Source organism: Thamnophis elegans, chromosome 5 (genome assembly GCF_009769535.1).
Source record: "Thamnophis elegans isolate rThaEle1 chromosome 5, rThaEle1.pri, whole genome shotgun sequence".
Taxonomy (NCBI): domain Eukaryota; kingdom Metazoa; phylum Chordata; class Lepidosauria; order Squamata; family Colubridae; genus Thamnophis; species Thamnophis elegans.
This window is the reverse complement of record NC_045545.1, coordinates 100,317,234-100,340,843: the sequence shown is the minus strand read 5'-3', so window position 1 is coordinate 100,340,843 and position 23,610 is coordinate 100,317,234. Positions and strand designations below refer to the sequence as shown.

Sequence of the window (23,610 nt, the reverse complement as noted above, 5' to 3'; positions counted from 1 at the left end):
GCGAGCAGCGGCCAATGGGGGGGCGCGCCGCCTCGCCCCGCCCCGCTGCAGAGGCGGAGGGGGGAGCGGCGCCCGGGCGGCGGCTGGGCTGAGTTGAACGCCGGCCGGGATTCCCCCGAGCGAAGCGCCCGCAGAGCCCGCCGCCGCCCCCGCCTGCCCCCTCCCGCCCGGGCCCTGCGGAGCGCCCCTCCCACGCGGCTCCCCCGGCCCCCGCCTGGCTCCGGGCAGCCGCTGCCCCGGTGCGCCCCGCAGGCGCCGCGGGATGGCGGGCGGGCCGCTCTCTCTCTCTCAAGGGGGCGGCTGCCTCGCGGGTCTGGCCGAGGAAAACGGGGAGGGGGGCTGCATAGGGAGGGGGAGGCCGGGCGGATCAGCTCTGAGCGTCGGGAAGTGTCCGAGCCGCACCTGCTGGCGATGCCCGGGCAGAGCGGGATGCCGAGGTTCCGGCTGCTTTCGCCGGCCCACCTTGGCGGGGGACTCTTGCCCACCTGGGAAGGCGGGGGGGGGAGGCTCTGACCCCGGCGGGAGCGGCGGGCGCTAGGACCCGGCCCCCCGCCGGCCGCTCTCCCTATTTGGAGCCGGGCGTCCCGGGAGCGCGTCCGCCCCCTGGCAGCCCCTTAAAATAGCCCCGGCCGGGCAGCCGGGATCAGTCATGGCGGGCCCGCGCCACCCCCCCACGCGCTTCCACGGGGTGCACGGGGCGCACGTGCGCCTGGACGCCTCCCGCACGCAGGCCACCCGCGTGGAGAGCTTCGCCCACGGGCTGTGCTTCAGCCACCGCCCGCTGGAGCCCGGGCAGCTCTTCCTGGTGGAGATCGAGGAGAAGGAGGCGGGCTGGTGCGGCCACCTGCGCGTGGGGCTGACCGCCCACGACCCCCGCCGCCTGCCCGCCGTGCCCGAGTACTCGCTGCCGGACCTGGTCAACCTGGGCGACAGCTGGGTCTTCGCCATCACCCGCCACCACAACCGCGTGGGCGAGGAGGCGCCGCCCGGCGGACTGGGGCCCCTCGGCGGGCCCCACCTGACCATCGAGCAGGTCCGCATCCCCCGTGACAGGCTGGTGGGCCGGAGCCGGCCGGGCCGCTACAGCCACATCCTGGACGAGCTCTACAAGGCCAACGTGCTGCCGCCCACGGCCCGCAAGAGCCGCATCGGGGTGCTGTTCACGCCGCAGCCGGACGGGACGGCCCACATGCACATCGTCATCAATGGGGAAGACATGGGGCCCAGCGCCAGGGGGCTGCCCGGCTCCCGACCCCTCTATGCCGTGGTTGACGTCTTCGCCTCCACCAAGAGCGTCCGGATCATCCAGGTGGAATACGGCTGTAGGTATTGCCCAGTCTGCCCCCCCCAACCCTCTGCCCCCCCCTCCCTATGCCAGCCCACAGTGGGGCTGCTGGTTGGCTAGAAGTAGGGGAGGCCTGTGGGGCCAGCCTCGGCTGTTCGACCCCATGTTGAGGTTGCAGGAAGTGGGCAGGTCTAGTTTAATGAAAAGGACGACCAGGGGTGAAAGCAGAAGGGCAGTATTTGAGGGGCTGCCACAAGGAAGAAGGGGGGGGGATTCATGCTATTCTCCAGAGCCCCCCGAAGGCAGGACAAGGAACAATGGATGGAAACTAACCAAGGAGAGAAGCGACCTGGAACCAAGGAGAAACTTCCTGACAATGAGGACAATTCACCAGTGGAACCGCTTGCCACCAGAAGCTGTGTTTGCCCCATCCCTGGAGGTTTTTTAAGGGGCTGGAGAGCCACTTAACAAATTAATCAAAATAAATAGAAAAATGTTACAGGGTCTCCTGCTTGAGTAGAGGGAGGGAGTTGGACTAGAAGACCTCCAAGGTCCCTCCCAACTCTTTTATTCTGACTTAGCCCAGGGGAGGAGGGGAGGAGGGTGCCTTGCAGGAGAGGGAGCCCAGCCAGCAGCCCTCGGCATTCTCTCATCCTGGAGGGAGGAGTCCTGGTTCTCAAACTCCTGTTAGGAAGAGGAAGTCAGAGGGTTGGGGCCCATCATGGTGTAACTCTGTGAAGGGGAGCCCTCCGTGACGCCCAGACACCCACCACAACAACATAACCACAACGGAAGCCGGAAGTTCTGTGCTCATCAGGCAAATTGGAGGGAGCCAGATTTGAACGATGGTCCCGAAGGGCTTTGATGGGGAGACTGCAAGTGCAGGGCTAGGCCCCTAACATATGGGGTGCCTCAGGGTTCGGTCTTATCCCCCCTACTATTTAACATCTACATGAAACCGCTGGGAGAGATCATCCGCAGGCACGGGATCAGATACCATCAATATGCGGACGATACTCAACTGTATCTGTCCGCCCCGTGCCAACTCAATGAAGCGGCAGACGTGATGAACCGGGGTCTGGAGGCGGTTATGGACTGGATGAGGGTTGACAAGCTTGTGCTCAACCCAGAAAAGACCGAGTGGCTGTTGTGTTTCCCTCCCAAGGATTCCACCAATATTCCATCTCTCAGGCTGGGGGGTCAAATTTTATACCCCTCAGAGAGGGTCCGCAACTTGGGAGTCCTCCTAGATCCACAGCTATCGTTCGACCACCATTTGACGGCTGTGGCTAGGGGGGCATTCGCCCAGGTTCGCCTGGTGCGCCAGTTGCGACCCTACCTGAATCGGGAGGCACTCACAACAGTCACTCGGGCCCTCGTGACCTCTAGGCTGGAATACTGCAATGTGCTCTACATGGGGCTGCCCTTGAAGAGCATCCGGCGTCTTCAGCTGGTACAGAACGCAGCCGTGCGAGCGATTGTGGGTGCACCGCGGTTCACCCACATTACACCTATCCTCCGCGAGCTGCGCTGGCTACCTGTCGATTTCCGGATGCGCTTCAAGGTGCTGTTAATCACCCATAAAGCCCTACATGGTAGTGGATCTGGATACTTGAGAGACCGCCTTCTGCCAATCACCTCCCTGCGACCAATAAGATCACACAGATTGGGCCTCCTCCGAATTCCATCGGCCAGCCAGTGTCGGCTGGCAACTACAAGGAGGAGGGCCTTCTCGGTAGTCGCCCCGACCCTTTGGAACGAACTCCCCGTGGAGATTCGTACCCTCGCCACCGTCCAGGCCTTCCGCACAGCCTTGAAGAACTGGCTAGCCCGTCAGGCCTGGGGATGAAGATAGTTGCCCCTCCCGAATGATGAATGCATGTTGGTTACTGTTTTTATTATATGTGTCTTTGTTATTGTCTGCATTTCCCCTTCCCTGATTTTATGTGAGCCGCCCTGAGTCCCCTCTGGGAAAAGGGCGGCCTACAAATGTCAATAAAATCAAAATCAAATCAAATCAAAAAAAATCAAGGGCTGGTCCAGGGGCTTCATCCAGAGGGCTGAAAGGGGATCCAGGAACCCCTCTGGGGATTGACAGGGTCCCCCCCCCCCACCTGAGGATCAAACTTTGAAAGTTTGATTAAACTTTGAAACTTTGATCTTCTGGCATCTTGCAGATTAAAACATGGACGATGATGGAAAGTTTTATGGATCCCAATCTGGCTATGAACCTCAAAGAATTACTGGGACAATAAACTGGTTGACCTTTAAGGTGCCAGAAGCCTCTGTGTCCTGCAAAAGCTTAGTGCAGCTTTGACCCCTGTGGAGATTTTGAAAACAGGGTTGGAATAAAAATATCAAAATAATAATATTTTTTTAAAAAAAGGAATAGGTGGGGCCTGGGGATGGTGACTGCAAAAGGGCTTAACGGTCAGGGGGTCCCCATGCCTGTCTGGGAAAGGACAGCCAAGCCAGGAGAGAAGCCCCTCCCTTCGGATTTCTCCCCTCTGAGCCAGGACGGGGGAAGGGGCGGCTGGAATAGCCAAGAGTGAAGGATTCTGGGAGATGAAGTTCAGCAACCTTTGTTGTGCCATGCAGGTATTCCTCGCCTTACGACCATTTTTCTCTCTTACGATGGTTGTAGCACACCCCCCCCCCATGGTCACATGATCAAAATTCAGACGCTTGGCAACTGACTCATATTTATGACGGTCGCAGTGTCCCGGGGTCACGCCTTCCCCTTTTGTGACCTTCTGACAAGCAAAGTCCAGATTTGCTTAATGACTGAATTATTCACCTAACAACTGCAGTGGTTCGCTTAACAACTGTAGCAAGAAAGGTCATAAAATGGGTCCTTGGTGCTTTCTAAGCTTGGTAGTTTCTTGGCAGATGTTTCATGACCCAGCTAGGGAACATTATCAGTGCTAGAAGGGGGGGGTGGTGGTTTGTGGAGTCGAGGCGGAAAAGAGGGAAAGGGAGGAGGAGGAGGAGGAGGAGGAGGAGGAAGGTTTCATGACCCAATTAGGGAACATCCTCAGAAGAGGCGGAGCCAATCAGACGCCCTCCCTGCACTGATGACGTAGCCCAGTTGCCCAATAAAACCCCTACAAGGAAGCCGCCAAGCTCAGAGAGCCCCAAGGACCCCACAGTCATTCTTCCTCCTCCTCCTCTTCCTCCTCCTCTCTGCAACCTCCCCTTCCTACCATTCAGGCCATGAAACGTCTGCAAAAGAATCACCAAGCCCCCCAGAGGACCCCCCAGTGCAACCCCAGAGAGCCAGAGGGGGATTCCATGTAGCCTCACAGAACATTTTATTCAGGGGTCTTCAGAAGTTATCTCACATTTTGTTTAAATCCAAATCCACTCATTAAAACGTCTCACATTCATTTCTCCATCCCCCACCCCGAAAGAGCAGAAACCTGGCCTGCCTGCTTCTTGCCTGGGGGGGGGGGGGGGCTGATGGGGCCTGGCAGGCACCCCCCAGATTTTCCTCCCTGGTTGGGGCCTCTGGTAGCCTTTTGCTCGCAGTTCAGCCAAACCTTTTCCCAGAGACGGGAGTCCCTTGCCCTCCAAAGGCCGGGAGGGTTTCAGAGCTCCTGGAGGGAGGGGGGGCAGCTTTTTCTTCCTGCTCTGCAGCTTTCTTCACCCCCCCCTCTTTCCCTTAAACCTTTTTCCCAGGAAGCCCCTTCCAGATCCCTCTGCAGCCCCTCTGCGGAAGGGGGATTTCCTGTCTCTGAGCAGCTTCCGTGGTCGTCTTCCTGACTCTTGTTCCCGTTTATTAGATTGGGTCTTCTAGTCCTCGACTTACAACGGTTCATTTAGTGACCGTTCCAAGTTACAACGGCACTGAATTAAAATAACATGACCGTTTTTCACACTTACGACCTTTGTGGCCTTCCCCAAGGTCTCGTGTTCAAAATTCAGACACTTGGCAACTGACTCGTACTTATGACCGTTGCTATGTCCTGGAGGGTCACCTGATCCCCTTTTGCGACCTTTTGACAAGCAAACTCAATGGAGAAACCAGATTCACTCAACCATTTATCATCTGCAGCGATTCACTTAAGGACCGTGGCACGAAAAATCGTAAAATTGGGAGGGGGAGGAGAAATCACTTCCCATGTGACTCGTCTAAAGACAGAAATGTTGTGGTCTTAAGGCAAGGACAACCTGTGCTGCTTCCGGCAGAACTCGTAGCTTCTTTTCCAATCCTGTTTTCATTTCTTTTCCTTCCCAAAATCCCCCTCCCGTTCGGAGCCTCCGATCCCGCTTCCCTCCGCCACGCATCCTCTTTCATGGGGAACAGCCAGATGAATCATCCCCCTTTCAGATTGACGGCCCTTCCGATGCCATGCGCAGGCAGGAATCGCCCGATGAATCTCGGGAGCCGGCCTTTTTCCTCGGAGATGCCCATCATCCACAGCCTTCTCGTGCGTTCCTGGGTCTTGGAAGGGCTCAGCTGCTTTTTCGGCCTTCTCTCCCCTCCTCCCCACCCAGCCGCTCAGGCCCTGCGCCAGAAGAGAGCCCCCTCCCCAAATCTCCTTCCTTCAGAGCGTTTCAGAGCTTCCTCCAGACTCTCCTTTCTGGCTCTCCCGTCGTCACCACTCGGTTGTGGGTAACCTGCAACCAACAACCAGAACAGAAACCTTCCTGGATTCCTTCCGACTTCGACTCGCACCCATAGCAACCCATAACAGCTCCCTCCTCCTGACGCACGTTTTGGTCCTTGGGACTGATCAGTCCTAATCTGAACAACAGAATAACAGAGATGGAAGGGACCTCAGAGGTCTTCTAGTCCAATCCCCTGCTGAAGGAGGTCCTACATCATTTCAGAGAAATGGCTGTCCGGTCTCTTCTTAAAAGCCTCCAATGATGGAGCATCCAAGCTTCTGGTGGCAAGCTGTTCCACTGATCAATTGTTGCCACTGCTGGAAGTTCCTCCTTAGTTCCAGGTGCTTCTCTCAATTAGTTTCCATTTGCTGCTTCTCGTCCTGCGTTTGGGTGATTTGGAGAACAGGTTAACCCCCCACCCCTCTTTGTGGCAGCCCCTCAAATAGAAGACTGCTATCATGTCACCCCCTAGCCCTTCTTTTATTAAGTTTTAATTTCTTTTAATTAAACCTAAAAAAATAAATGTGTGTTGTCTGGGTACAATTAATTTTAAGAAGTAGTAGTAACGTTATTATATATAATATAATAACAACAATATTCATAACATTCATAATGATCACATAATACTAATAATAGTATTTGCTTATCCGTTTCAGTAAACCTTTAGCAAAACTTATGTAAGCCCTTCTTTTCTCTAGACTAGACCTAACTCCCAATTCCTGCAACCGTTCTTCCTCTCTTTTCGCCTCCAGCCCCCTAAGCATCTTTGGGGGCCTTCTCTGCACTCTTTCCAGAGTCTCCACATCTTTTTTATATTGTGGTGACCAAAACTGGATGCAATATGGTCTCACCAAGGCCTTATGAAGCGGTACTAACATGTAACCTTGAATCTATCCCTCTGTTAATGCAGCAAGATATTTGAGGTCTTGCATCTTGCTGCATTCTTGCCCCTCCTTTCCCCTCCCCAAGGAAACCTTTCTCCCCCTCAGACAGCCTGTCCAATATCTTCCCTTGGACTTTCATTTCATTTCATTTCATTTATTGAATGTATAGGCTGCCCAATCCCGAAGGACTCAGGGCGTCTTACAGAAATGAAAAATATTAAAAAAGGATTAAAACAATAAGATACAACAAGATTAAGAAGAAACACAACATGCACCCAATCAAAGGGGGGCTGGACCTCAATCCAGAGGTCAACAGCCCAAGCCTGCCGGAATAGCCCGGTCTTAATAGCTTTTCGGAAGGCCATGAGAGTGGGTAGGGTCCGGATCTCTGGGGGTAGCTCATTCCATAGGGCCGGAGCGGCAACAGAGAAGGCCCTGCTCCGAGGCGTCGCCAGCCGGCATTGTCCAATGCCGTTCAATGGCCGTGGAGCAATGGGGCTGAAGCAGTGATGTGCGGTGAGGTTTATGGCTGGTGAGGCACAGACACACGGGTTTCAAATTTTTTTAGACGTGTGGACTTCAACTCCCAGAATTCCACAGCCAGGCATGCTCATTTCCGATTTAAAGCAACAGCATTTGTTTTTCTCCTTTGCGAAAAAGTTTTCCATCATTCTTTTTCTTCTCCCTTCCCCTCCTTCCTCCCTCTTTCCCTCCCTCCCTCCTCTCTGAAACAGACGCACGCACATACACAGAGAAGTTGGATCCCTCTCTCACTCACTCAATCTCAAACAAACACAAACACAGAAGTTGGATTGGATATATTTTCCAATGGCTTGAAAGCAGCTCCTCTTCCATAGGGAAGAGCAATTCCCCTGCTGCCTTCCGATCCGAGCCTTTGATTGCAGGTGGAGCCACGTTGCCTTTTCAAACTTGTAATCAGTGAAGCTGGCCTTATATACTTTTATCCAGGTGTGTGTGTGAAAAGGCAATGTGGCTCTGCCTGCAATCAAACTACACTTGGGGAGGGATCTACACTTGGTTTGGTTTGGTTTGGTTTATTAACATTTATAGGCCGCCCTTTTCCCTGAGGGGACTCAGGGCGGCTTACATAAGATCGGGGAAGGGAAAATACAAACAGTGACGTAGACAAACATAGAGTAAAATAATGAGCAACATTCATTCATCATTCGGGAGGGGCGATTATCTTTGTCCCCAGGCCTGACGGGCTAGCTAGGTCTTAAGGGCTATGCGGAAGGCCTGGACGGTGGTGAGAGTACGAATCTCCACGGGGAGCTCGTTCCAAAGGGTCGGAGCTACTACCGAAAAGGCTCTCCTCCTTGTAGTTGCCAGCCGGCACTGGCTGGCAGATGGAATTCGGAGGAGGCCCAGTCTGTGAGATCTAATTGGTCGCAGGGAGGTAATTGGCAGAAGGCGGTCTCTCAAGTACGCAGATCCACTACCATGAAGGGCTTTATGGGTGACTAGTAGCACCTTGAAGCGCACCCGGAGATCGACAGGTAGCCAGCGCAGCTCGCGGAGGATAGGTGTTATGTAGGTGAACCGAGGTGCACCCACGATCACTCGCGCGGCCGTGTTCTGGACTAGCTGAAGTCGCCGGATGCTCTTCAAGGGCAGCCCCATGTAGAGCACATTGCAGTATTCCAGCCTAGAGGTCACAAGGGCCCGAGTGAATTGTTGTGAGAGCCTCCCGATTCAGGTAGGGTCGCAACTGGCGCACCAGGCGAACCTGGGCAAATGCCCCCCTGGTCACAGCCATCAGGTGGTGGTCAAAGGATAGCTGTGGGTCCAGGAGGACTCCCAAGTTGCGAACCCTCTCTGAGGGGTGTAGAATTTGACCCCCCAGCCTGAGAGATGGAATATTGGTGGAATCCTTGGGAGGGAAACACAACAGCCACTCGGTCTTTTCTGGGTTGAGTACAAGCTTGTTAGCCCTCATCCAGTCCATAACGGCCTCAAGGCCTCGGTTCATCACGTCCGCCGCTTCATTGAGTTGGCACGGGGCGGACAGATACAACTGGGTATCGTCCGCATATTGATGGTATCTTATCCCGTGCCTGCGAATGATCTCTCCCAGCGGTTTCATGTAGATGTTGAATAGTAGGGGGGATAAGACCGAACCCTGAGGCACCCCATATGTTAGGGGCCTAGGGGTCGATCTCTGCCCCCCCACTAACACCGACTGCGACCTGTCCGAGAGGTAGGAGGAGAACCACCGCAGCACAGTGCCTCCCACTCCCACCTCCCGCAGTCGTCGCAGAAGGATACCATGGTCGATGGTATCGAAAGCCGCTGAGAGGTCAAGGAGAACCAGGATGGAGGGATGTCCTCCATCTCTGGCTCTCCAAAGATCATCGGTCAATGCGACCAAAGCGGTTTCTGTGCTGTAACCGGGTCTGAAGCCTGACTGGAAGGGGTCAAGGTAGTTTGCTTCCTCCAAGGACCGCTGGAGCTGGAAGGCCACCACCTTCTCAACAACCTTCCCAAGAAAGGGAAGGTTGGAGACTGGACGATAGTTATTAAGAACAGCTGGATCCAAGGATGGCTTCTTCAGGAGGGGTCTCACCACCGCCGCTTTTAGCGCGGCGGGGAAGTTCCCCTCCCGAAGAGAGGCGGTAACAACCGCCTGGATCCAGCCTCGTGTCACCTCACTGCTGTTAGTAACCAGCCATGAGGGACACAGGTCCAGTACACAGGTGGAGGCACTTACAGCCCTCATGGCCTTGTCCACATCCCCAGGGGCAACATCCTGAAACTCAACCCAGAGGTGGTCTACTTCATCCTCTTGTGCCTCGGCTGGAACTGTAGAGATGGAGTCCAAGTCCGACCGAAACCGAGCAATTTTGTCCGCTAAGAATTGGGCATAATCCTCAGCTCTGCCCTGCAGGGGTTCCCCCGTTTCCCTCCTATTCAGTAGGGAGCGGGTTATCCTAAACAGGGCGGCTGGGCGGGACTCAGCGGACGCAACCAAGGTGGCTATATAAGATCTTTTCGCTGCCCTAAGTGCCCTGGTGTATTCCTTGGTGCTGGTGGTTACCATTGCTCGGTTCGATTCGGACTTATCGGACCTCCATAGGTGCTCTAGGCGTCTCCTCCGGCGCTTCATCTCCCGGAGTTCCTCGGTGAACTTGAGGATGAAGTTTGAATTCCTCCCCCTCCCTCCGACCCACACGTACCTTTTCCAGCTGTTTCAGAGAGGATTTCAACTCTGCTCTTGCCTGCCATCACGAAAAGGAAAAAAATGTAAAAGGAGAAAGGCAAGAGCTCTGAGGTCAGGCTGGGGTAGCTGCTGCCAGAGTCACCGTGTGGATGACTCTTCTTAACTGTTTAAAAAAGCCTCTAAAAAAATGCCCTCTGCAGGAGGAGGCAGGATTACAATGTGCCTCATTATGTCAGGAATTTTTCAGCTTTTCACCCCTGCTTAGTTCTGCTCATAAAGTCAGACTAGATGAGGCACCTCGTTCTCCCACCTCCTCCTGTAGTTTTTTAGAGGCTTTTTTAACCAGTTAAGCACTAAGCAGAGTCATCCACTGTGACTCTCGCAGCAACTAGCTCAGCCTTTTTCCTTTTACATATTTTTTCCTTTCCATTAGGGCAGTGGTGAGGCTCTGCCTCCCCTGCCTGCACGTCCCTGGGCTGAAGGTGTGTCACACCTGCCCCGACCTGGCTCCTTAGGAAAGAAAGACTCTCGATTCCATTTGTGTGAAAGGTATACTTTTACTAAAGACCAAGTGGCTGCAATAAAGCAAAGGCAGAACTAAAATTCACGTCTGAATGTTCCTTAGTTAACTTTCTCTTTCCCCCACTCTTCCCCCTTGTTGTATGTCTATTGTCCAATTACATTCTAAGGATTTGTTTTGGTAACGGTCCCTGTGCTGGCGGGCTGGGGGGGGGGGTGAGCCTTGTGCTTCCCCTTTCAGGCCTCTGGCTTTGGGTCGATGGGTTGATGTCTCAGGAAGGCACGATGCACAGTTTCGGTTCCCCCCATTCTCCTTGAGCACAGCAATCCCCCCCCCCCCCAGTTTATGGCCAGCTGGCATCTAATAAAGGGAGGCTGGGGCTCAAGCTGGCAGTTCTGACAAGGGTTTGGGCTGGGACTGGGGGAGTCCAGGATCCGTGGTCACTCCGTGCCAGGCCTTCCTCCCTTCAAAACTTAAGGAAGAAAACCCCCAGCTCCACTGATTTAGAGAAGAGGCACTTTTACTAACTTTGAACTTTGAAGTGATAACAGCGGAAGCAAGGCCAGATCTCATTCCAAGCGCACGAAAGTTACAGATTGAAAGTCATCCCTAATCTTTCGTCCCACCGTCCAGCACTGAGAGTCCAATCAACGTCCAGGATGATGGTGTGGGAAGGGTCCTCTTCATGTGTTTCTCCCACCTGGAGTCTCAGGACGGTTGGCTTTAAACAGCTCCACTCAGTAGTGCCATAATTCATGGCAAAAAACCTTCCTTTCAGTTCTCATGGGACTATATACCTGCTCACTTCCCCAGCCCAAATACCTGAGCTCCCCTCCCCGTTACAATGGCAGCCGATAGCAAGCACGTGGAAGAAACACCCGTGGCTGGAGATCCGGCTGACCCTCGGCCACAGAAACTTCCCAAGGACTGTGGATGAGCCCATATGCCTCACACAGGCCGTTGCGTGGAGGGAGTTAGGGAGGGAGAGAGCCACGTCATAACGCCCTTGGCTATTTGGGTTTGCAATGATTTTACTAACCCAGTGTTTCTCAACCTTGGCAACTTGAAGATGTCCGGACTTCAACTCCCAGAATTCCCCAGCCAGCATTTGCTGGCTGGGGAATTCTGGGAGTTGAAGTCCAGACATCTTCAAGTTGCCAAGGTTGAGAAACACTGTACTAACCGTATTGGCTTTAATTTCAAACGATGTGATTGATGGATAAAACAATAATTAGAAAGGAGGACATACGTTTATCTCTAATTGCCTAGTATTTCTCAAAACGCGATGACTCCCTTATTGCTTCATTTTCCCATTCCAGAGTAATTGCTGCAGAACCACTCAAATCCCAGGGAAGGAGAAGGACAGAGTGTCCCAGTTTAAGGGTGTGGGTTGCTTCCCTTAAAATGCAGGTGGCAGCCAGGAGCAGCATTGCCCGGTCTGCCTTCCTCCTCCTCCTCCTCCTCCTCCTCCACCTCCGCCTCCTCCTCCTCCTCCTCCTCCTCCTTTTCGGCACAGCCCCATTGCAGCCCCAACGTTTTACCTGTTTTAGTTTAAAGTGGTTTTAATATTTAATATTGAGAAGTACATTTCTTTTAGTAGGGCTCCCAAAGGAATCTTAGCAAGGGCCTTCATGGCTCATCACTGGCTGGGCCTTAAGGGGAGAGAGTTAAAGGGAGCCATTTATCCCAGAGGTACTTTTTCAAGAGGCAGAAACTGGACTTTCTGCCTTTTTCTTTGAAGACGTTTCCCTTCTCATCCAAGAAGCTTCTTCAGCTCTGACTGGATGGTGGGGAAGGGAAGGAGTGATACTTGAAAAAGCACTTTTGGGATAACCGTGACCTGGATGGCTGAGAATCTCCATAGGCATTTAGCAAGCCATTTGCCGCATATTCCGTGAGCGAGTCAGGCAATGGGACTCCTAAGAGGAGATAATGGTAAGCAGCATGGACTAGAAGTGGAAGGAAGAAAGTGGCTACCTTGGGGGGAGCGGTGGCTAGTAAATGGAGAGGAAGGAGGAACCAAGTACTTCTGCTACTGAGGAATTGACGTTCCATATGTACTTGGGAAGTGAAGACGTAGATTGGGACATGGGGTATGTCTAGTCCAGTGTTTCTCAACCTTGGCAACTTGAAGATGTCTGGACTTCAATTCCCAGAATTCCCCAGCCAGCGAATGGAATTGAAGTCCAGACATCTTCAAGTTGCCAAGGTTGAGAAACACTGGACTAGTCTAACTCAAAGGACTAAGGGGGACGTATCCCAGTGATTGCCACAAAGACCATAGAATGGCACATTTGGAAAGGACTTCACGGGTCTTCTAGCCCAACCCCCTGCTTGAGCAGGAGACCCTACACCCCGCCAGGCAAACGATTGTCCAGTCTCCTCCAGTGAGGCAGCACCCACAACCTCTGAACGGAAGCTGCTCCACCAATGAATTGTCCTCACCGTCAGGAAGTTCCTCCTCGGTTCCAAGTTGCTTCTCTCCTTGATTAGTTTCCATCCGTTGCTTCCTGTCCTGCCTTTTGACGCTTTGGAACATAGTTTGACACCCCCCCCCAACTTTGTAGGAACCCCACAGATATAAGAAACAGGGTCAACCTATTCTCCAAAGCACCTGAGGGCAGAATAATAAGCAATTTTCATTCATTCATTTTCATTTATTATATTTATATGCCGCCCTTTCCCCCCGAAGGGGACTCAGGGCGGCTGACAAATCAAATCTGGGAAGGGGGGGGGGTACAGACAAAAAAATAAAAAGATGAAACATAACAATACATAATTTAAAAACACACAACAACCATACCATTCGAGAGGGGGGGCAACAGCTCTTTAGCCCCAGGCCTGTCGGAACAGCCAGGTTTTAAGGGCTTTGCGGAAGGCCTGGAGGGTGGTGAGGGTTCGAATCTCCACGGGGAGCTCGTTCCAGAGGGTCGGAGCAGCCACAGAGAAGGCTCTCCTCCGGGTACTCGCCAGTCGACACTGGCCGGCAGATGGAATTCGGAGGAGGCCTAATGTGTGGGATCTGATCGGTCTGGTGGAGGTAATTGGCAGCAGGCGGTCTCTCAAGTACCCAGGTCCAATACCATGAAGGGCTTTATAAGTGACGACTAGCGCCTTGAAGCGTATCCGAAGACCAATAGGCAGCCAGTGCAGCTCGCGGAGGATAGGTGTTACGTGGGTGAACCGAGGTGCACCCATGATCGCTTGCGCGGCTGCATTCTGGACAAGCTGAAGTCTCCGAATGCTCTTCAAGGGCTGGAAACTAATCAGGGAGAGAAATCCAGCCTGTAATTTCCCGATAGAACAATTAATCAGTGCAACTAGAAGCCTCTAGAAGCTGTGGGTGCTCCACCACCGGAGGTTTTCAAGAACAGAATAGACAAGACGTTTCTCTGAAATGGTATAAGTGTCCTGCCTGAGCAGGGGCTTAGACTAGATGACCTCCGAGGTCCCTTCCAACTCTGATCTACTCTTCCTCCGTTATCCCCAGGGTTAGCCTGAAAGATTTCGAGCAAAAGCAAAAGGCCAAATCCCAGCTCTTTGTAGCAGTGGCAAGAAAGAATCCAGACAAACAGTTTCGTGTCATCTTAACATCCAGGAGATTTACTGTGGCGCAGAGAGTTTCATGGAAAGGCTTCCAGCGCATCCGGGATTTGCTCCCTTTCCCAGGCGCCACAATCCTGTCGATGTTGCTGTTACCACAACAGATTAACAAAACTATTTTTGAAGTGATTCCCGAGGGATAAAGTTACACAGGATGAACAGGACTAACACGGCAGCTGCGTGGCGTTTTTCAATATCCAGGGGAATTTCTGGGAGAGGGGTTGATTTTGTGTCCTCAGACTGAGTTTGAAAGGATCCCCTTGGACCCCCCAGGAGACCAAGAGGAAGGAAGGGAAGGAGGAGCATATCAGCAGCCAGAGATCACAATTACCCAATCAGAATAGAGCTGGAAGAGACCTTGGAGGTCTTCTAGTCCAACCCCCTGCTCAACCAGGACCAATCCTATACTATGTCAGACAAGTGGCTGTCCGGTCTCTTCTTGAAAGCCTCCAGTGTTGGAGCACCCACAACCTCTGGAGGCAAGCAGTTCCACTGGTTAATTGTCCTCACTATTAGGAAGTTTCTCCTTCATTCCAGGTTACTTCTCTCCTTGGTTAGTTTCCATCCATTGTTGCTTTGGAGAACAGGTTGACTCCCTCTTCTCTGTGGCAGTCCCCCAAATACTAGAAAACTGCTCTCAGGTACCGTCCTCCCTCCCTCCAGGCCCTTAATCCTTTTCTCTCGACTGGCCATTCCCAATTCTTGCAACTGTTCTTCCTATGTTTTAATCTCCAGGCCTTTAAAACATCTTAGTTGCTCTTCTTTGCACTTCTTCCAAAATCTCAGCATCTTTATGGTGACCAAAATTGGGTGCAGGATTCCAGGCGTGGTCTTATACTAAGGCTTTATAAAACAGTGCTAATATTTTGGTTCTGTCCCTCTGTTTGGACAACTAAGGGTTGTATTAGCCTTCTTGGCTACTGCTGCAGACTGCTGGCTCATTTTCCCATGGATATTCAACCCCCTGCTCAAGCAGGAGATCCTGTGCTGCGCCAGTCTTGTCTTAAATTCCTCCAGAGTTGGAGCACCCACAACTCTTGATGGCAACCAGTTCCACTGGTTAATTGTTAATTGTTGTCCTCCCTGTTAGGAGGTTAATTCCTTAATTCCAGGTTGCGTCTCTCCTTAACCAACTCTGGATATGGAGGCTGGTGAGGAGGGAAAGGGCTGGGCTCCAGCTGTCAAGGAGGGCCTTTCTCCCTAGAGACCGTCTCTTGAAGGTCTTTGGCATCCCCCCACCCACCCGCCCACAGCATCCTACCGTGGTGACCCCACCTGCCTAGGAGCACCAGCTGCTCTGAATGGAAGGTGTCATGACGGAGACACACCTGCTCCCACAGGTAACCCTCATCCATGCGGAGGGCTCCAGCTGAGTCACCCTGGAGGCGTTGCACTCCTGCAACCTCTGAAGGACTCCCTGGCCCATGGTGCTGGGCCAGGCAACGCGTCTGCCCGGCAGCAGCCTTCACTCTGCAAAGTGATGTCTTTCACCAGGGGAGGGGGTAAGACCCTGGGACCCCAGGAGGGCCACTGCAACACCAGCGGTGTGTCAAGGGCGTGAGGGAAGGAGGGACGGGAGCCATTAACCTGAAGCCGGATGACTGCTGGGTAGCCGGGGAGCCCCCCCAAGGCTACGTTTGTGCTTCTGGGTATTAGCCAGCCCCCCTGCCCCCCCCCATGCACTCTGCCTTCTGGCTGGATCCACCCAGGCCAACCTGATGGCCCACCCGCTTTTGCTCTGTGTCCAATCTTGGCAACTTCAACTCCCAGAATTCCCCAGGCAGCACGCTCTGAAGGTTTGGCAGGCAGCCCCTTGGCCCAGGGCCATGGAATCTCAGAGTGAACCTTCTTCTCAGAGGGGCACCCACTCACCCCCCATTTTCTTTGATGAAGCCCCATTTCTTTTGTGCCCCATTGACTCTGTACCCCTTTAGAGTAGAACAGTGGTTCCCAAACTTGGCAACTTTAAGACTTGTGGACTTCAACTCCCAGAATTCTCCAGCCAAGTTTGGGAACCACTGGAGTAGAATAACAGAGTTGGAAGGGACCGTGGAGGTCTTCTAGTCCAACCCCTCCTGCTCAAGCAGGAGACCCTATACCATTCCGGACAAATGCCTGTCCAGCCTCTTCTTGAAAACCTCCGGTTATGGATCCCCCACAACTTCTGGAGGCAAGGAGTTCCAGTGAGTGATTCTTCTCGCATTCAGGACCCTTCTATTTTGTGGCAGCCCCTCAGATATTGGAAGACTGCTATCATGTCACCCCTAGTCCTTCTCTTGGTTAGACCCCCCCAGACCCACCTACTTCCCTTAACCATTCATCATACAGTTTAACTTGAGCATCTTTGTTGCTCTTCTCGGCCCTCTTTCTAAAGTCTCCACATCATCTTTTTTTTTTACTGTTTGAAAACTCTCTTCTTGATTCATTTTGTCGGGGATGGTAATTAGAGAACGAAAAATAGCCAGAGCTTCTAGCTTTCTATCACACAAAAACCAGCTGCTTGAGAATAATAAGCCTCAAAGATGCATTTTACAATTCCTGCAACTCAGAACAGCTTGGTTTGCACAAAAGAGACACTTCTTGTCAGCATCACTCCATTACATAATTAGGAAAGAAAGACTAAGAGACTCCATGGATTGGAAATCCAAAGTACTTTTACTAATTATAAATGGTAAGCAAGCAGTTGCGAAGCAAAGTCTACTTAATTAGGCGCGAAAGCGATTGATATATAGAATAGCCCATTCCCCACCCCTTAGGCATCACAGTTACAGTCCAATCATAATTCTCCTAAGTGTCAGGTGTGAGATAACTTCAAACAGGCATCACGAAGATGGAATGTCGAGGCCGTTAATCTACGCGCATGCGCTATCCGAGTATCTCGAACATCCTAGAAGACTCCTCCAGCACATCCATTAACCCCTCCCAAATACCAGCCCTCCCTCCCCGTTTCATGGCAGCTGAAGCAACAGCAAGGCAGAAGCTGACACTTATCTTGGTTTAATCGTGTCTTAACCTGGTTTAGCTGGATTTGCAAAGTGCACATTTATGTGGGTTTAATTCATGTATCAAAGGTAAATATAAAGCAGTGTTTCTCAACCTTGGCGACTAAGTCCCGTGGACTTCAACTCCCAGAATTCTGGGAGTTGAAGTCCACGGGACTTAAAGTCGCCAAGGTTGAGAAACACTGATGTAAAGGTTCCGCTCGCATATATGTGCTAGCTGTTCCCGACTCTAGGGGGTGTTGCTCGTCACAGTTTCAAAGCCGAAGAGCCAGCGCTGTCCAAAGACGTCTACGTGGTCATGTGGCCGGCATGACTAGACGCCAAAGGCGCACGGAACGCTGTTCCCTTCCCACCAAAGGAGGCTCCTATTTTTCTACTTGCATTTTTACGTGCTTTCAAACTGCTCGGTTGGCAGAAGCTGGGACAAGCCACGGGAGCTCACTCTGTTATGCGGTGCTAGCGATTCAAACCACCGAACTGCCAACCTTTCTGATTGACAAGCTCAGCGTCTTAGCCACTGAGCCACCTTGTCCCTTAATTCATGTATCAAGCTGCTTTAACTAGACCTGCACAAAGGACACACTTTTGTTGGTGTAACCCTCGTTTCTAAAGCTGGTTTAAGAGAAACTGAATCTCTGCTTGTTTACCCTCTAACCCTCACCTTTCTCCTCCCCCCCAGTGCCCTCCCTGCAGACTCTCTGCTGCTCGGCCATCCAGAAGCACATCAGCCACCGCCTGGCCATCGATGGGCTGGACCTGCCTCCACTGCTGAAGAACCTTTGCAAGTACGAATAAAGCACCTGGCCGGGCACACCTGCCTCTCCTGCCCGACGGGCCTTTCCAGACAGGGCCGGTTCTGTAAGTGGCTGGGAAGAAGCAGACGATTCTGTGGATGTCAAGCAAAGGGAAGCCTCCGTTGGGGCGCTCCCAAATGCACCTGGGGAAACCTCCGTGCCCCGGGAGCAGCCCAGGTGCCAGGAGGGCAGTGCCCCATTGTGGTCAGGACGAGAATCTCCTGCATATAAACCTGAAGACGATCCGGGGCAGCCACGAGAGCTCAATAAAAGCCGTCTCAAGGAAGGGCTCTTTGCTCTGGTTGGGAGGATATTTCTGTTCCAGGCGTTGGTACCCCAGTTTCTCTAACGCACGAGGGAGGACCCTGCCTGGGCTCACCCTGACAGGCCGGGACCAGGTGTGGCAGAGTCCAGGTGCTCTCTTAGCCACACGCTTATTCAGTGCTGGACAAAAGTGGGATCCCCCATAAGGCTGGGAGGACCCCAAATGCAATTTTAAGCAAGCATATATGAAATGAACAAAATGATAAAAGGTTACGATATTTATGTAGTTACTTAGCCAAGCACATGATATTAAAGTAACCAAAGTATTTTTACAATCCCCAAGGCACCTCACAACTTTTGAGCACCCTTAATGCTTGGAAATTGAAAGTTTAAAAACCTGACATGTCCTAAATTGGTTTCTGGATTACATGAGAGGAGCACGGCTTTCAGGCATTACAAAAATACTTCCACACGCACGTTGTGGTTATGCTCACATGTTCAGCTAGAAGTTTGTGATTCCCGTATCAAGGTCTCCGCAACTCTGAACACTCGCTAAGGCCTGAATTTTATCGCTGTCACTTCCACCTGTGAATCTTTAGACCAATCATGAGATTTACCAAATCCTGATCAATTCAATTCAATTTATTTTATTAAATTTATATGCCGTCCTTTTCCCCCGAAGGGGACTCAACACTACCTCTTGAGGAAGGTTTGGGCTGAGGGAGGGGGGCAGAGGTCCCAGTCACTTCAGGCCACCTGACCACCAGAGCAGAGACCCACCGGTGGCCACTCAGTGGCTCTGTGTGACATAAGGCCCACACCCTGTGATGCTGGTTCTAGAATGGGGGGGGCGCTGGGGGTGGCCAGAGGACAGCACTGGCGCTGCAGCGCTGACCAGGATTTCAGCATAGATGATGGCCTTTTGTGGGGGCCTGGAAAAAGCTTCCTCTGCCTCCTTTGCACCTTCCCATCAAGGTATTACACCCCCCCCCAAATAGTTTGAATGCGTGCTGGAAGGGTCTAGAAATGGGGATCCCCAGCTGAGCGTGGGGCGCTGCAGAGAGACAGGCCCAGCCATTTCCAGTTGCATGATCAGGACCATGGAGCCAAATCGCACAGACGACCAGGCTGGTTTGAGGGCATGGAGCCCCCTGTGCCAGGCTGGGCTCTGCAGTGGGTTTTGACCTCTGACTAGAACCAAAGGGGAGACCTCTTTCCAAGTCTCTCTAGCCAGGCGGATTAAGAAGGGGGGGAGCAGAAGAAACAGCCACCCACCCACCACATTCCCCCCTCCATGACAACCACAGCTTTATGAGGGGGGTGTTACTGTTCTCTTTCCCAAATCCTTATCAGCCTGGGGAGCCCCCTTCGCAGACCCAGAGAAACTGGGGAGGGTTAGAAGAGAACTCTGTGTGTGTGTGTGTCTGTGTGTGTCTGTGTGTGTTGGGGAATTGGCAGCCCACATATATCTAAAAGATGGACTGGTGAGGAGGAGGAGGAGGAGGACCAGTGGGTCAAAATGAAAATAAAGGAGAATGAATATTAAAGAGATATTTGACAGCTGTGGGAGAGACTAATCCTGCCTAAAATAGAGGTGGATTCAGGAGGGACCAGTTGACTAGGTATGGGGGATAGATTACATGGTTTCTAAAGGTCCCTTCTCCATATGATCCATCCCCCAGAGAAAGCAGCTGTTCTCCAATTGCCCAAGATCCGGCTTCCAAGGCAGCTGGGGAGCAGAATCTGCTCAGATGCCCACATAAGATCCCTCGGTGTTCCTTCTAGGCAGAAATAAATCCCTTCTGGGGCCCAGCTGTGCTGGCTATGCCCCTCCAACATCACCCGGGAGGCGGGCATTCTGTGCTGCTCTTCCTGGGCTCACAGGCTGGGGTGTAATGGCTGTTTCAATGGGGCACCCCACGCCGAGCCTCGCGCTCTTTGCCAGCTCCCGAGGTGGGCAACTATTTGGGTGCCAAGGAAAAGGCCCCTGGTGCCTCCTGGCCCCTCCCTCTGGGGAAGGGGGTCTGAGCGACAGAAGTTGCAGGCAGCGGAAACTCTGCTTGTACCCTGAAGCGCCCAGGAGTGCCCCCCCTTCTGGCCTGACCTGCTGAAAGGGGTGTGTGTGTGTGTTATCCTTCAGCTGCCTGCCCCCCCCCCCTTTGGTTGGTTGCATCCTCCTGGCAGGGAGGAAGCCAGAAAGAGGGCAGGGTCTCTAATGGGCATGTTGTCCTCTGAACAGGAGAACCGGCCGCCGGTGGCAACAGCAGCAGCAGCAGCAGCAGCATCGAGTCCAAGGAGGCCCCACGGAGTCGGCTGAGCTCCTTTGCCTGGGTGCCCCACGAGGCCCCTCCTTCGGCTGGCATCCCCTGCTGCCCCGTGGGGCTTCTGCGAAGGAAACCCCAGGCCAAGCAGACTCCTCCTCTGCAGGGCGGAGCCACTCAGCTTCCCATGGGGCCCAGCCTCGCCCACTCATGCCCGGCTCTGGGGGCCCTCCAGCAGGGGAGCACCGACCCTTGGGATCCGTCGCGGGGTTCCTGCTGCAGGCGCCCCCTCCAGAACGTGGCCCAGGAGTTCCCGCTGGAGCACCCGGCCGACCGGTGGCTCTACCTCCCCTCGGGGCCCCCGCAGCCCCCGCAGCAGCAGCAGCCGCAGCCCCCGAGCTCCGGCGGGGACTTTGCCCTGGCCCAGTGGGGCTTCCTGCCCAGCGGGGGGGTCTTCGTGATGTCAGCCAAGCTGAACAGAGAGAGGGACGCCCAGCCCCGGCTGCCCTGGCCCCCCAACATCTGCATCCTGAGCCTGGCCATGATGATCGCGGGCATCCCCACCGTCCCCGTGCCTGGGGTGCGTGAGGAAGACATGATCCATGCCGCCCAGTGCTTCATGGCAGAGAACCTGGAGCCTGGCGAGGGCCCGGCGGAAGGGGCCCCGAGGAGGCAGTGGGCAGCCTTCCAGCGCCTCGGCTCCTCCTTCAAGAGGGACCGTCAGCGCAGGCGAGCGACCCACCGGAGTCTGCTGCCCCTGTTCCTGGCCCAGCTGGAGAAGTAGCCGCCGGAGACTCCCTTGGGGGGGGAGGCGGGGGGGCTGAGAAGCCGACATAAAGGAATGGAGAAACCTTTGCTGCCCTTCGTGTGCCTGACTCTGCGCCCCAATTCGGCTGCTCACGCCGGCCCTTCCCAGCTGGCTTGGCCTGACCTCCCCGCAGCTGTTCCTGCCCCTGTGCCGAGGTGGCGCAGTGGTTAGGGTGCAGTACTGCAGCCACTTCAGCTGACTGCAGTTCTGCAGTTCGGCTGTTCAAATCTCACCGGCTCAGGGTTGACTCAGCCTTCCATCCTTCCGAGGTGGGTGAAATGAGGACCCAGATTGTTGTTGGGGGCGATATGCTGACTCTGTAAACCGCTTAGAGAGGGCTGAAAGCCCTATGAAGCGGTATATAAGTCTAACTGCTATTGCTATTGTCCTTCATAGCAAGCCCGCTCCCCATGCAGGGCTGCTGGGAACCCCCATCTTCTGACAGGCATCAGAATCAGCAGGCAGGGACTGGTCAGGGAGGCTCTTATCAAGGGCTCCTCAGCATGAAAGGCCCCACTCAGGGGGTGCGAGCAGGTGGGGAAGGCCCAGGCGGAGGTGCTCTGACCCAGAGACGAGGGGGGAGCCTCCTGCCCTGAGGCCCCAGACCGTCCTTGACGACCGGCGGCTGCTCCCCCTTCTCCCCACCAGGGACAGACTGATGGCCTCCCATGGAGTCCCATGACTTTCTCCAAAGGAACACGCTTCTGCGAGGGGCCCCCACCAGAACCTAAGGCCCAGTCCGTCCGTCAGCCAGCCCAGCCACGGGTGAAACTCTCTGCGGCTGCCCTGGCTCAGAAAACACGCTAAAATAGTCCTCCACTTACAACTGGGATCAGAAGTCACATCACTAAGAAAAGTGAACCACGCCTGATTTTATGAGCCTTCTTGCCATGATAAGTGAATGAGTCCAGTTGTTAAGTGAACCAGTGGTCATTAAGCGAATCAGGCTTCCCCTGTTGACGTTGCTTGTCATAAGCCGGCTGGGAAGGTCACGTGACTGCAGGATGCTTCAACTGTCCTACCTCCCTGCCAGTTCCCAGACCACCCAAAGATTTATGACTGGTCCACGGGGATTCTGTCGTAACAGTCACAAGTGTGAGGACAGAACATAAGCAACTTTTTTCAGTGCCGTTGTAACTTTGAACAGTCATTAAGCCAGTGTTTCTCAACCGTGTCAACTTGGAGATGTCCGGACTTCAACTCCCAGAATTCTGGGAGTTGAAGTCCGGACATCTTCAAGTTGACAAGGTTGAGAAACACTGCATTAAGCAAATGCGTGTGAGTTGAGGATGATCTGTATCGGATATTTATCATCCTGGAAACTTCTCAAGACTTCTGGCAGGCCATCAGGATCAGCCCCCCCCGCCGCTGAAAGCCCCCCCCCCTTGTCCTCTGGATCCCTCCTCCCTGCTGCAGATCCTTCTGACCCAAAGGGCAACTGGACTTTCTGGTTTTTCTTTGAAGGGGTTTTGCCTCTCATCCAAGAAGCTTCTTCCGCTCTGACCAGATGGGGGAAAGGGAAGGATTGATACTCCTGGCAGACAGTTGCATATAAATCCTTCCATCCTCCACCATCCAAAGCACCTTTGGGACAACCATGAGCTGGACGAGGGAGAAGCTCCAGAGACCTTTCCTTCCGACTTCAGCCCCTGGTCTGGTTGCCCAGCAGCTGGAAGTCTGGTTGAAAGGGCAGGTGGAAGCAGAATAAGAGAGTTGGAAGGGACCTCAGAGGTCTTCCAGCCCTACTTCCCCCTACTCAAATAAGAAACTCTCTGCTATTTCAGGCGAATGGCTGTGCCATCTTCTTCAAAACCAGCCCCTGGAACCTCTGAAGGCAGCCCCTCCCCCTGATTCATTATTCTGTCTGGGTGTCTCCTTAGTTGCTTCTCTCCTTGATGAGTTTCCGCCTGTTGCGTCTTCTGGTCCTGCCCCCAGGTGCTTGGAAGAATAACTCGACTCCCTCTTCTTTGGGGCAGCCCCTCAGATGCTGAAAGGCTGCTGTCAGGTCCCCCCCCCCCCTTGTCCTCCTTTTCTTTAGACTGGCTAAACCCAATTCCTGCAGCCGTTCTTCTTCTTCTTCGCATGTGTTGGTCTCGGGGCCTTTAATCATCTTGGTTCCTTTTCTCTGCGTTGTTTCCAAATTCCCAACATTCATTTAGCAAATGCTCGAAGTTACAACAGCGCTGAAAAAAGTGACTTATGACTGTTTTTCATACTTATGACCATTGCACCATCCCTGGGGTCAGGTGATCAGAATTGGGACGCTTGTCAACTGGCTCATTTTAGGAGGGTTTCAAGGGTCATGTGATCCCCCTTTGTGACTTCTGGCAGGGGAAGACAATGGGGGAAGCCAGATTCGCTTAACAACCGTGTGACTCACTTAACAACTGCAGAGATTCA

At 53.5% G+C, this 23,610-nt stretch overlaps 2 protein-coding genes across 2 annotated transcripts; both read left to right on the top strand.

Moving 5' to 3' along the window:
* Window positions 1-72: 72 nt before the first annotated feature.
* On the top strand, window positions 73-18,749 carry NEURL2 (neuralized E3 ubiquitin protein ligase 2). The gene is made up of 2 exons (XM_032217243.1): window positions 73-1,322; window positions 17,763-18,749. Exons 1-2 carry the CDS (start codon window positions 650-652, stop codon window positions 17,876-17,878), a joined length of 789 nt encoding a protein of 262 aa, XP_032073134.1. The 5' UTR covers window positions 73-649; the 3' UTR covers window positions 17,879-18,749.
* Window positions 18,750-19,055: 306 nt separating this feature from the next.
* SPATA25 (spermatogenesis associated 25) lies at window positions 19,056-21,186 on the top strand. Its single transcript, XM_032218652.1, has 2 exons — window positions 19,056-19,116; window positions 20,381-21,186. Exons 1-2 carry the CDS (start codon window positions 19,056-19,058, stop codon window positions 21,184-21,186), a joined length of 867 nt encoding a protein of 288 aa, XP_032074543.1.
* Window positions 21,187-23,610: the final 2,424 nt, after the last annotated feature.

Bases quoted from the DNA above. Each gene is read 5' to 3' on its own strand.
- NEURL2 (XM_032217243.1), top strand. From the start codon at position 650: ATGGCGGGCCCGCGCCACCCCCCCACGCGCTTCCACGGGGTGCACGGG. The intron at 1,323-17,762 runs GTAGGTATTGCC...CCTCCCCCCCAG, and splicing joins CATCCAGGTGGAATACGGCT to TGCCCTCCCTGCAGACTCTC.
- SPATA25 (XM_032218652.1), top strand. From the start codon at position 19,056: ATGGCCTTTTGTGGGGGCCTGGAAAAAGCTTCCTCTGCCTCCTTTGCA. The intron at 19,117-20,380 runs GTATTACACCCC...TCCTCTGAACAG, and splicing joins CTTTGCACCTTCCCATCAAG to GAGAACCGGCCGCCGGTGGC.